Raw genomic sequence first — 13,318 nt, forward strand, 5'->3', positions numbered from 1 at the left:
TGCAACCAGAACCTGTTGTTATCCATGTGTTATCTGAATGCATGTTAATTCCATTTCGAAAAGGAAAATCAAAGAAGCTAAAGTCCATTTTGCTAAAACAAAACCCCCAAAAAACGTGTTGCTCTGTCCTCATTAATAATCTAAGAAATAATCGGTCCTTTGATTAGCATGTTGTGATTCTGGGACTCAGAAGTTGTCAGCAGGTTGACCGACATGGACCTGGAGCTTCTACCACCGCCGTGTCAAAGGCTTAACCCCACAACAAGGCTTTAATTAGATTATTCAAGGCAATGGAAGAGGATCTAATGACTATTTTCTTTGATACAGTAGACAACACAAAGGTGAAGAAGCAAATGTTCTGCTTCTTCGTCCTCGTATTCTCTTCTTCTGTCCCAGAAAACCTCCGGTCCTTCACGAAACTCAACGGATGTTGCACAAAGAGTCGAGACTTTCAAAACGAAGAAATAAACCGGCCAAAACCATTTCTATCAACAATGAAAATTAAGCTAAATTAAATTAGAAAATCAAATCTCAGATGAAGGGGTGCTGAAGCAAACATGCAAACAGCTGAACTTTTTAGAAATCCAAACTGCTGACAAAAAATAAAAACAAACAAACAAGAAAACGGGAAACATATCCAGCAACAAAACACAGTGGCAAGGAGTTTTAACAAGCTACTTCTTGTTGCCAAGTGCTCTTAAATCTGCAAAAGGATAAATGAGCTCATTTCATTGCCAATTCACTCTTGGCCTTCTTGGTCTTGGTCTTCCTTTAATGTGAACCTCCATACTAGATTCAAGACCTCGGCAACAGGTTTTCTTCCAGGATTTAACTCCATTCAACGAGTTTGAACTCGTACCAATCTAGAGAGGGTGCCCTCGCTTTTTCCAGCTCTGCTGCAGCCGTCCTCCTTGCTTTCGTGGTCACCCATAAGCCTATTTGCATCCCAAATGAGATAGCGATGGGTTTACATGTCAGTGGCAATGGCGCGGACTATTCCCTCTGCGAGAGCATTAGTGGGGCTAAAAGCAGTAATGCCATCGGGGCCAGCTCAGTTCAGACACGTCGCTCTGCAGAGGACGGCGAGCAAAGTGGATCGGTTAGCTCCACGGGCCTCAGCAAAGGGGAGCGCAGTCCAACAGATGCGCCGGTATCCGCGTCTTCAAAAATATGTTTGCCAAGTTTAAGGGCCTCTTCTCAGGCCCGCATGTTCCACCTGATTCTGGGACCACTAAAGCATCACCAGCACCAGCTCCTGCTCCAGCTCCTGCACCAGCCAAGGTAAGACACCTTGTAAATATGCCTTTAAAGTCTCTGCTTTATAAGATGCAAGAAATGTTTTTATACTCGGATTAGCTTCCATTGCCTCTAAGCAGCATGAAATATTAGAAGTGCCATCCAAGCATTTTAAAAGAAATGCGTGTCCCGTCCTGCATGTCATGCAGATCCGTTTAATGTTTTCCCAAACTTGCAACTTTGACTTTCTATCCGCTCTTCCACTGATGGGCTCAAATATTTCTGATTATTCTAAATTGGATTTTTAATAAAGTCAAAGCCAACAAGTTCAACCTGAAGACATGTTCTTTTTTTATTTTTTATTGACTTCCAGCCAATAGAATAATTTGCTAATGTGGTACTTTGAGGGTTTTTTCCCCCCTTTCTTTTAAATAATAATACCAAATGTTTATCTGATGCCATCTGGTTTGACTAGTAAAACCAAGCATCTGAATCTGTGGAAAATGATGATTTGTCATGTAGGAGGAGAAGCCGAACGAGAAAGAAAATGAAGCCAAGAAAGAGGACCAACCGCAGGGTAAGCTTGTGACTTTACTGTGTCCTGAAACTAGGGGTGTAACTTTACACGTCTCTCTTTTCTGCTTTGAGTTTGTGGGAATACTGACTCATCCGTTCAAGTGGCAACACAGAATTATAGGGATGTATATTGTCATCAACTATATTCCAGAAGATATTGTCGTACATGGCACTGTAAAAGATCAGTGTTGTACGTATAAATGTCGAGAGAGAAAAAAAAGGCACGAGAATAGAGCCTTGAGGTACCCCACGTGACTTTTTTTTTTTTTTTCTCGCTCTGATTTATAATCACCTAATGACTCAAAGTCAAATAAGGCTGACACAATACTGCCATACAAAACCTTCACCGGTGCCGTCTCAGAAGAATCTGACTGAAACGCATGAAAGATATTTTGTTCTCATAAAAAAAATACTTTCTGATAAACAGATTTTTCAATTATGTTAACCAGAAATCCAGATATTAGCCTGTATCGCTGTCTGCAGTACTCCAGGTGCAACCTACAGCTTGACAAATAAAACCATTGGAACCAATTCAAGATGGCGAGCTGTGGATTTCGTGTCAATTCTTACTTCCTCCTGATGTCAAAGGAACATTGAAAAATTCTCCTTCAGGAGACTACGGTACTTTTGATCGTTATTCTTTTTTTTAAAAAAAGCACAAATAACTGAAATGCAAAAGACTTATTGATAGTAGATGTTACCGCCAAGAGTGACACAAGGGTTGCTTAGAATTTGGAGCCATTTGCTGCTTCACACAAGGCCGGTTAGTTCGGCCATTTTCACTCAATAAACTAAATCACTGTTTGAAAACTGTTTCTTCTACCTAAATTTCCGCAGTGTGGGACATTTTTTCTTCTTCTTTTTTTCCTCCTTCTCCTTTGTTTACTTCTCTTCTGTCCTCTTTTCAAATGATTATTTTCTGTATTTTTCGTTGCGACCACAAAGCAATAACAGAAGACTTCTTTAAAGGGGAAACTTTTCTTCTTTTTTTTTGGCACTGTAGACAGCCGGATGATACATGCTTAGAAATAATTGATCTGTGTAATATCGATGACAGCGAGATGAAAGGAATTAGAAAAGTCGCATGTGTTTTCCACGAGTGCATTTTATTTAGAGGAATGCTATATTTTTGCATGTTGCATCTCCAGCCCCTGCACCTGCACCGGCCCCAGAACCGACTGCTGCACCGGCATCGGCTCCAGCACCAGTCCCAGAACCGACTGCTCCACCGGCATCGGCTCCAGCACCAGTCCCAGAACCGACTGCTGCACCGGCGTCGGCCCCAGCACCTGCCTCAGCTCCGGCTCCAGCAGCCACACCTGCAAACCCTGAGCAGCCGGAACCTGAAGGGTGAGTCCCGCACCTGGCAACTAAACGAACACCGCCTGCACTCAAATGATTCATTTCAGGGGAGATTCATTCAATCTAAGGAGATTTAGTACGTCTCAGTGCATTTTACGTAGGCAGACACGGCAACCCAGTATCTAATTAATCACGACTTAATCAGGTAGCCCGATAAGTTGCGGGGAGAGAGGCGGAGAAAGCTGGGAGAGGTAAACAGAGTATCTGAGATCTTTATCCCTTGGTTTCAACGTGTATATTATCAGAGCAATGACCCGAGAGTGGATTATGGGCTTTTCAGCTCTTTAGGCATAAGAAGCTCATCAGAGCTGCGTGTGGCTCAGCCATGAAAGACATGTGGCTAACGGGAAGCAGCAGCTGCTAATCTTCTCAGCTGTAGAGACAAGGCTTGCAATCAAAACACGATGAATGGAAGAGGTAGAAGGGAGAGAATGAGACCTGATGGAGGTGTGGACTGAGCGACACAGGTTTCATGGGCGACATGAGGACACGCCCCCTGCAGGTGACCTGGGTGCAGGTCACCTGGGTTACGAGCTGGTAATTGTTCCGACCAAAATATTTCAAGATCTATCAACCGCGATGCGAGTCTGACTTTATTTTTGGGTCACACACTGCGTTTGTCTTCATCCCAGTGCTAAACACTATGGTGAAAAAGTACTTGCTTCCCCTATAGATTTATTTTTTGTGACACTGAAAAGTTTTAGACCTTCAAAAAACAAAAAGAAAAGAAAACAATAAATAATTTCAGTAAATATAAGATGCCGTTTTTATGTAATGATTTGATTCATTAGGGCAGGGAAAAAAATATCTAAACCGACCTGGACCTGTGTGAAAATATAATTGGCTCCCTTGATAAATTATGAAGTTTGATGCAAAAAAAAAAAAAACAACTCAAGGTGTTTATCAAATACCTTACACTAAGGAGTGCAAACAGTTACTTCTCAGTATCATCATGCTACTCTGTGATAAAGAAAAGGTTTTATCTTAAAATGATTTTCCTTAAAAAGTAAAAAAAAAAAAAAAAAACTTGCACACCCGAGTGAAGTCTTCAGTCTGGTGTATTACTGATTCTGTCCACAAGAGGGCATGATTTGAACACCCATTTTCTGATTCCATTGGGGAAAGTTACATCGATAGTATCTTCATTCATAATATTATTTTATATAAAAATATTAAAACTATATAATATTGTGTTATGCTTTTCATTGTACGATGCGTTGTTTTTATTGTTAATCTTCATAATTAATTTGCTTATTTGTGTGTATTTGCAAATTAATACACATAAATTATTATTTCACTGTTATTTTACTGCTGTACTCCTGTAGTGCACTTTGTAAAAGGGGGCAGTTGTCAGATTTAAATTCAATTCAATTCAATTAAGTAGCTTCACTTTCAAAAGTGGAGGTTCACTGACCACAACAAGATCACAGTAATGGGTTTGGGCTGAGATTTGACCACAACAACGGGTCAAAGAGACAAATGTCTAAGATTAAAGATTAAATGTCTAAGATTAAAGATTAAATGTCTAAGATTAAAGCTGCCATAGAGTTCATAAATAAGAATAACATATGAACTGGAGAACTAAATGAGTAATATTTGTCTTTGGCTTACGTCCAGTGGACAGCATGGTATTTCCTGGATATGTTGGGAGTTCATCACATTGAAGGTACAAATAACAAACATTTAAGCTCTCACACTAACCTGAGGGCAACGTAAGAGTGTTCAGTTGACTCAACATGCATGTTTTTAGGGTAAGGAAGCCATTAGATCCAGAAAGAAGCGATTCATACTCAAGGAGGACCAGTAAACTGCTTCAAGGACCTTCTGGCTGTGAGGCAACAAAGCTAACAGCTGCTCCACCATGAGCTACACAATGATTTTTATTTTTATTTCTTATCTAATCCAACAAACTCGGTCACAATTTTTCGCCAGAAAAGCTCGATTGAGACTTCTCAACTTCCATACACTTCCAGTTTTGTTGTCAGGTGACTTTTTTTTGTTTTTATTCTTGTTTTCTCTAGACAAAACGAGGCCCCTCCTCCTCCGCCGCCGATTGTCATCAACAAATATTCAGATGAGCAGCTCAGAAAGGTATCCCAACGGATGAAACAGAGGCTGAATTTATACAAGGAGAAAGTGATCGATCAGTACGCTTCGTCCCCCGAGATAACCCCTCCTGTCAGTGAGTACGACTGCATTCACCGTCTTTGTGCTCAGCTGTGACACATTCGTATCGATGACGCTGACCTGCGACTGCTAAGTCAGGACGAAAATAGAAAAATTAGGTCGTCTCACTTGACCTGTTGTCATTTTAGCTCCACTGCTACTTAAAGACGAATACGCCAGAGTGATGGAGGAAAGGGCGAGGCAAGCGGAGGAGGACAGAATAAAGAAGGAGGAGGCGGATAAGAAGAAGAAAGAAGAACAGGAGAAGAAAAAGAAGGAGGCTGAGCAGAGGAAGAAAGAGGAGGAGGAGAAAAGGAAAGAAGAGGAGAAGAAGGTGAAGGTGCCCCTAAAGACGAGGTTGATTGCAGCTTACTGGGCATCAGTGGACTTCGTGATGAACCCGCTGGCGAACTGGATGGATTCCGTCCTGGGTCCCACCATCGACCCCTTCACGGATCGTCGCTACATCGCGTGGCTCAGCCTGGTTACTGTGGCCATCAACTACAACACTTGGTTCATCACTGCCAGGATGTGTTTCCCGTACCACAACGAGATCATCAACCCTATCTGGTTCACCATGGACATCCTGGCGGACGTCATTTACCTGCTGGATGCCATCTTGTTTCAGCCTCGCAAACAGTTTGTCAAAGGAGGAGACATCATAGTGAGTGTGGAGACAAGAGACCGTCTCAGAAAGCAGCTAAGAGTATAATGGGTCAAATTATTTTTTGTCTCTCTTTTAGAAAGACCGTGTCTCGACAACCAAGCACTACAGGGAATCTGAGAGATTACTGGTACTTCAGCTCAGATTCATGCATGTTTAAACTCATAGGAGATCTTAGAAGCATACACAACCCTGAAGTCATTTAAAGCGTTTCCCATATTTAATGAGACATATTGTACATTTCAACTGAAACCTCAGAGTACCTCCAAACACTCTAAGGGGGACTTTCCTGATTGAGCGGTTGCGTGTCCAAATATCTCTCATTAGCATCCCCAGATAGACTAGAAAGCTTTTTAGAACCTCTGTAAATTTCTTTAAAGTTGTTTCGACCGCAAATGTCGTTTGTTTCCCGCCAACAGGCAGACGTGGTTTCTCTTCTGCCACTCGACTTGTTGTACCTACAGTTCGGATTCAGATCTGGTTTCAGAGTCAACCGCTTAGTAAAGGTAAATTTAGTAATGTGCTGACAGTGAATTGCACTTCCTCCTAACTGACATCCTCCTGCTCTTATTCTCAAGATAGATACATTTTTTGAGTTCAGTGACCGTCTGGAGAGCATCTTGGCTAAGGCGTACATCTGGAGGTGAGTTCCATTCATTTAATTTTGGGGCGGGGGGAGACATACAAGTTCTTGTTGCTGATAACGTTCATCTTTTAAGTGAGTCCAACAATGAATTGAGGTTCCACTCAGAAAGCTTTGCCTCCGATCACGGTTATTTCCCGATACAGCTCATTTTTAAAGAAACCTGTCAAGATATGCAACATAAGTCCCATGAATTTCAAGCTACGAACCTGTAACGTTTAACTGTTGCCATTATTCCTTTTAAGAGTGATTCGCACCATTGGGTATCTGCTCTTTATGCTCCACCTGAACGCCTGCTTCTACTATGTGGCCTCGGAGTACCAGGGCATCGGTGGAACAAAATGGGTCTACTCCGGTCTGGGCAGCGCGTGAGTACACTACCATTTATATTACTGAATGCGCAAAAACTCTAATAAACTATAAGCTTCTCATTTGGTAAAGTGTAGTAAAATTGTCATGGTGTGAGAATGTCACTGAAGATATACAGTTTGAGAAGGGAAAAGACGCACATCATTGGTAAGCCTTTGCTGAATATTAAATACGAATATATCAAAGTCAAACTCTACAATTGAATCCTCTAATTTCCTTTTTCAATTTATCACCCCAACATTTGAGTAAAAACCTTTTTAAACAATCCTGCTTTTAACTGCAGGTCATTGCATCAAGTTAATTATATATTTATGTGTTTGTCTGGACTCAGAATGCCAAATAAATTTAAATAAATAAACTGCTGACAGATTTGTTACCGTTTCACAGGCTATGATGAGACTCCAGAAATATAAAAATGTTTTGTCACCATCATGTTTAGCTGCTACGTGACAAAGTTTGTGCCAAAGAAATTGTCAGAAACCCCAAACCTGAAAGTTTTGTTGTTCGTTTGTGCTGCTGATGGAGTTACCTCAGCTGCTTCTTCTATGCGGAGAAGTCCCTTCTGATGATTGCTGAGTTGCCATTTCCAGACACCATGTTTGGACAGATCTTTCAGATGGCGAACTACCTTTTCGGGGCATTCTTTATGTCCGTCATTCTTGGCCAGGTAGCTTCTTTCTCGTGGCGTCCTTTGTGTTATATTTTTGCTTTGTTTTGTGTCTATGTTGGATTGTAAAAGAAAATGCACCAAAAGAAACTGCAGCAAGACCTCATGGGAATCATAAGGGGAAAAGAATTTAATATTTTCCAAAAGAAGAATACATATTTATCCCTGACATTCTTTCATGATATCCAGTCGAGTCAGGCACAGCTGCCTCTCGGGAAACTCTCAGCGCCGTTTGTGAACGTCCCTCTAACACCCCTTCGCCTCCTCCACAGGTACCTTCGCTGCTACTACTTTGCCGTCCGCAGTCTGATCAACATCGGGGGTCTTAACGAGCCTCACACGGTCTTTGAGATTACCTTTCAGATGACTAACTTTTTCGTAGGCGTCTTTGTGTTCTCCAGTTTGATTGGACAGGTAACGCAGAGACCAAATTGTCCGTAGCGTAGGTCGTAGACCAAGCACCTCTCGTCAGTATGCGTCCTGAAATTAGCGCCTCCTAACTTAAAACACTGGCACCTCTTTCAACATGTTTTATTAGCGTGATAGCTGAATGGACTGTGTCCCGGTAGGAGTTATAGGCACCCAACATCCCTATAATCCTTCACACTTTTGGATTTTTTTTTTCTGATTCCCTTTGGAGTCTTGACTGTGGGTACAGTGTCTAGTATGTATCTCTTGAACTCTTTTCCACTTTACAGCTACAAGCTTTGACAACGTTTACTGGTATTTTATGTGGTACACCAACACAAACCAGTGGATGATTGTAAAGTGGTAGATACCTTATACAAATTTCTATAGGAGAAAATTTGAGGCACCTGGTGGCCTGCTTTGTAGAGCACCATGTGCCGAGGCTACAGTCCTCCACTCAGTTGAACTGGGTTTGATTCCCAGTCTCAGACTATTTGCTGCATGTCTTCCCCCCCCAAATTTCCTGTCAATTTACTGTGTAGTCAAAGCCAATAGGGGCAAGAAAATTTGAAAAGCATCTTGTGCATTTGTATGCAGCCACCAATCACGATGGATCGGTTTTTTTTTTGGCAGTCTCTTTCATTCTTCTCTCCAAAATGTCTCAAACTTAGTCGGACTGGATGGAGAACATCCGTGAGCAAGAATTCAAGCCTTGCCACAGATTCTCGGTTGGAGTTAGCTCTGTTGACTGGATCGCTCTTTATAGCCAACAGGTGGAGTGTAGTCACTGATTTGGGGACTTCTGAAGGTGATTGGCTGGAATACATTTATTTTGTGGTACCAGAGTAAAGGGGGCGAATACAAATGCACAAACACATATTAAAAGGTTTTCTTAAAATTTGACACTGCTTTGTGTTGTTCAGTCTTGTAAAGTAAAATTAAAGTTTGTGGCTGTAACATGACCAAATATGAAAAGGTTCAAAGAATACGTTTACTTCTGCCCAGCACTGTAGCTTTTCATTTACGCGCCGCTCAGTCGTCCTCTGTTTATTTAACTGTTTTTATCATGTTGCTTTAGATGAGAGATGTTATTGGCGCGGCCACAGCAGGACAGACCTACTTTCGAACCTCCATGGACAACACAGTGGCTTACATGGTGACCAATAACATTCCCTCTATGGTGCAGAACAGGGTGCGCACCTGGTACACCTACACTTGGGACGCTCAGGGCATGCTGGGTCAGTGAAGACTGGCTGAATAATAATTTGGGGTTTGGGAGTTGGCCTGTTTCTCCTGACCTCTCCCGCTTTATGCTGATGCGCAGATGAGTCTGAACTGCTGGATAAGATGCCTCTCGTAATGAGGACCGCCATTGCTGTGGACATCAACCTGGCGACGTTTCAGAAGATTGATCTTTTCAAGGTACGGGCATGTGAAATCATCCCACCAACGTGGTCAGAAGACTGGTGTGCTAAAAAAAAACCCGTGCCTCCACAGGGCTGCGACCAGCAGATGTTGGTGGACATGCTGCTGAGACTGAAGTCCATCATCTACCTACCGGAAGACTTTGTGGTGAAAAAAGTGAGTTTGTGTCCTTTTCCCACTGGACATCTGACGTACGATTAAATTATTTGGATAAGGCCTCCGCAACATCTGTTGGCACCTTAAAAAAAGATGCGGAGAATAAACAAACATATTTCATACTTACATGGTATTCGCAAATACTGAAATAATGTCCTTCCTTATAAACGTAGACAAACATTTGCCTTTCCCGAATGGTGTACTTCCTTTGTTTTTACCATTTTGAAGAGTGACTAAGAGAAATTGGTATTTGTTACGAAGTGGTTTGAACAGTGAGTAGATCGCCAGTCTAATACCAGATATCTCACTTATGAGAATCGGAGTTACTTCAACATTCGCTGATTCGACTGTATCTGAAGCTAGAGAGTATTGTATCATCAATGTTTACAGGAAATTGTATGATTAATGTCAGAACAATGCAAAGATTTAGGAATGCACCATGTATCAGCACCAATATTGGTATCGGACAATATTAGTCGCTTTTTAACATATCGGTTTTGGTCCAATAATTAAAATTGTGTCCATATTAATAACTGATATTTATTTCCCTCTTCTTTGTTTCTGGAGAGGAAAGGGGGCAATTGGTGATGTGGTATCTGTTTGGTCATGTGACAGTGATAGTGGTGCAGCAAAGGATTGTGGGGAGTTATAGTGGGTGAAGCCAGCTGTGTGGTAGTTCTTTTCAAGGTGTCCAAAGGAAATATATATATATATGTGTGTGTGTGTGTAAATGTTGGTAGGTATCAGTTATTGGTCATAACAGCAATATTAATATCGGATTTTGATATCGGCTTAGATTTTTATATCAGTAGATACATTCTTTCAATTCTTTGTATGCTTTTTTTTTCTTCTGTTTTTGCTGGACACATAAAACAGGTGAGGTCTGTTTGAAAACCTCCAGGTGAAACCCAGGTAAACAGAGGTCACAGGTCGCATGTTAAAAGTGACTTTTTCCCCCTCCGTTACCTTATAGAGAAGTTGATTGGCTACATGTGCCAGAGACATTTTCCACTACAAAAAGGCACCTAGACACTCGGATCAGCTCAAAAAGAACACAAACTATAGAATTTGTCAACTGCGTTATTTGACAGAACTGGGTTTTTGCTGATAAGTGAAGTATTGAGGTATTTTTGAACAAGGGTGCTAATACGTGTGGAGGTTGCTGTGCAGACTGTGTCGTTTGTGTCAGTAGTTTTTGTCTCTCTGCAGGGTGACATCGGGAAGGAGATGTACATCATCAAAAGTGGAGCGGTGCAGGTGGTGGGAGGACCCGACAACAGCATCGTGTTTGTGACGCTGAAGGCCGGCTGCGTGTTTGGAGAAATCAGGTGAGTTCACACAGACGAAACGAGTTACGGGTTGCACACGCAGCTTCCATCGGAAGAAAAATGCACCACGAAAAGCTCTGCATATCATGAAAAATCACCTGTTTTCTGTAGTTTGTTGCAGTCTTCTAAGGACGGAGGGAACAGGCGAACAGCCAACGTCAAAGCTTATGGCTTCGCGAACCTTTTTGTTCTGGAGAAGAAGGACCTGTTTGACATTCTCATCCACTACCCGGAGTCTCAGAAGGTCTTGGCCAGAAAAGGAAGGTGAATACAGGACCTGATTAAAAGGTTCACCTTGAATATCACATTAACTTCAGGTGTTTGAGCCGTTCGTATTCCGGTGTGAAAGGGTTTCATAATGCACAGTCTCCTACTGCAGTATTTCATTTAAATTATGGAGTCATATACATTTATTTTTCATTTATAGTGAAATTACTCAAATCAAAATTAAAATCAATCACAATTATACATACAGGAACATACAGTGCTGTGAAAAAAGTACAGATGAGAGGTAGGGTTCTTTTTTCAGACTTTTTACAAAGTCACAAGTGGAGAAAATACAGGAGCTTGTTTTAAGTAAATAATTCCTTCATATAGATGAAAAAATGCTAGTTCCACTGGCAGATAATTTCACTTACAGCAAGACGGTTTTACCATGTTATGAGTAAAATATTCTGCCAAATGTAACTAGTAGTTTTAAGAATTATTTACTTAAAACAAGCTCCAATATCCTCCGGAAAAGTTACTCATAAATTAGATTTGTCTTATTTCAAGGGTACTAAGCCATTTGCAGTATAAACTAGATTAAAAATACCTGGTAAAATTCTGTGTTTTTGCAGTTTTAAATAAAATTTGCGAAATCTGCACAGAAAAGAAGTCAAATATTGAGGCGCACATTGCTAAAGGACATTCAACCAAATGTTCTTGGGGATGCATGAGTGTCCTTGATGTTGTATGCAACAATTTACGTTTTAGTAAAAGTTCAACATTAATCTGACATTTTCTCCTGTGATGGGTGGATGAAAACTTCAGAGTTACCTGTTCTTATTTTTGTGTATCTGCGTGTAGGAAACTAATGAAGGCGAAGGGCCCAGCAGTAGCAACAGCAAAAGAAGAGAAGAAGAAAGGACTGGCGCTGTTCGGCCCCAAACCGCCGACGCCCAAACTGCTGCGAGTTTTCGGAGGAAACTTTAATAAAAAGATGTTTAACCAATTAAAGGTAAGTCGACGCTACTTAAGACACATGATAGAAATCAATACTTAACATTTTTAAACCCTACTTGATTTTGTGTTTTTTTGTTTTGTTTTCCTCGACAGAACACTGAGGAAAAGTGAGAACTCAGCTAAACTGCATTTTTGTCGATTCCTCCAGTTTAGGAGTAAAGGTACAGCTTTATTTCAGGTTCTTTTCCTTGTTTTATATCAAGTGTTTTGTTTTAATGTGATATAAATCATGGGCTGTGCAGGCACCTGTAAGTTTGTTAATAACATCACTGGCATCAGAACCGTTAGAAACAGCTGTGGTTCTTGATTAAATGGCGCCCGATATTCTGCTGCCGCTTGCCTTTGCTTTTTTCCTACCACAAATAAAGTCAGTGAATATTCAAAACTCAACACTGTTTTGAACAAGCTGTGTAACCATATCTAAACCGGGGTTTGATCCGTCTGTATATTGTGGCTGTTATGTCATGAATCTTGAAACCTGCTGCCACCGTCTAATGGTTTTGCTGCCAGAAGGCCAATTGTTTCTTACATCGCTTTCAGTGTTGCAATGCAGGCTAATAAGAAACAGAAACTTAGCTTTTTCTCAATTTGTAAAGCACTCTTGCCGCCCCTAGATGAAGTGATGCCCCGGGTGGTGAGCCACACGGCCCATATCAAAAATAAAAAATAAAATAACCCGTCACTGGTTTCACGAACTACTTCTAATGGTGGGCAATGCAGGATGTTTATCGTTTCATTTTACACTGAATGTTTTTGTCTTTTTATGGCTTTACTGTCCAGTTCTGTTGTGTTTTCTTTTCTTTTTTTTACACAATTATTTCATTCTTATTATTTCATGTGACTGATTTAATCTTCCATATTTACCTTAATAAATAATTGACAGATGTAACGGCGGCTCTGTTTTGTTTTCTCGTGTCTGTTCATTTAGTCCCACAGCCTCCAGTTTGCGCAGCAGAAGCTCTGGTGCAGATCCGACCTAATCCTGTTAGACAGACAGACAGACAGACAGACAGACATTGTAAAGGCTGATTAATTGCTTGGTCTCTTCATGAACTCTGCATCCTCCTAAGCCACTGAAAAGAGTGAAATTTACC

At 41.1% G+C, this 13,318-nt stretch overlaps 1 protein-coding gene across 1 annotated transcript; it reads left to right on the top strand.

Moving 5' to 3' along the window:
- The first annotated feature begins 1,063 nt into the window (after positions 1 to 1,063).
- LOC102218620 (cyclic nucleotide-gated cation channel beta-3-like) lies at positions 1,064 to 13,194 on the top strand. Its single transcript, XM_023326442.1, has 17 exons — positions 1,064 to 1,281; positions 1,759 to 1,813; positions 2,961 to 3,162; positions 5,196 to 5,356; positions 5,490 to 6,004; positions 6,084 to 6,134; positions 6,424 to 6,510; positions 6,583 to 6,647; positions 6,893 to 7,015; positions 7,956 to 8,097; positions 9,170 to 9,329; positions 9,416 to 9,513; positions 9,589 to 9,672; positions 10,882 to 11,000; positions 11,112 to 11,264; positions 12,069 to 12,219; positions 12,318 to 13,194. The coding sequence occupies exons 1-17, from the start codon at positions 1,171 to 1,173 to the stop codon at positions 12,333 to 12,335; spliced, it is 2,295 nt and encodes a 764-aa protein (XP_023182210.1). The 5' UTR covers positions 1,064 to 1,170; the 3' UTR covers positions 12,336 to 13,194.
- Positions 13,195 to 13,318: the final 124 nt, after the last annotated feature.

This window comes from Xiphophorus maculatus, chromosome 21 (assembly GCF_002775205.1).
Source record: "Xiphophorus maculatus strain JP 163 A chromosome 21, X_maculatus-5.0-male, whole genome shotgun sequence".
Lineage (NCBI taxonomy): Eukaryota > Metazoa > Chordata > Actinopteri > Cyprinodontiformes > Poeciliidae > Xiphophorus > Xiphophorus maculatus.

Excerpts from the sequence above, each read along its gene's own strand:
- LOC102218620 (XM_023326442.1), top strand. The coding sequence starts at position 1,171 with ATGTTTGCCAAGTTTAAGGGCCTCTTCTCAGGCCCGCATGTTCCACCT. Across the intron at positions 6,648-6,892 it reads GCTAAGGCGTACATCTGGAG|AGTGATTCGCACCATTGGGT; the intron begins GTGAGTTCCATT and ends ATTCCTTTTAAG. Across the intron at positions 11,265-12,068 it reads GTCTTGGCCAGAAAAGGAAG|GAAACTAATGAAGGCGAAGG; the intron begins GTGAATACAGGA and ends ATCTGCGTGTAG.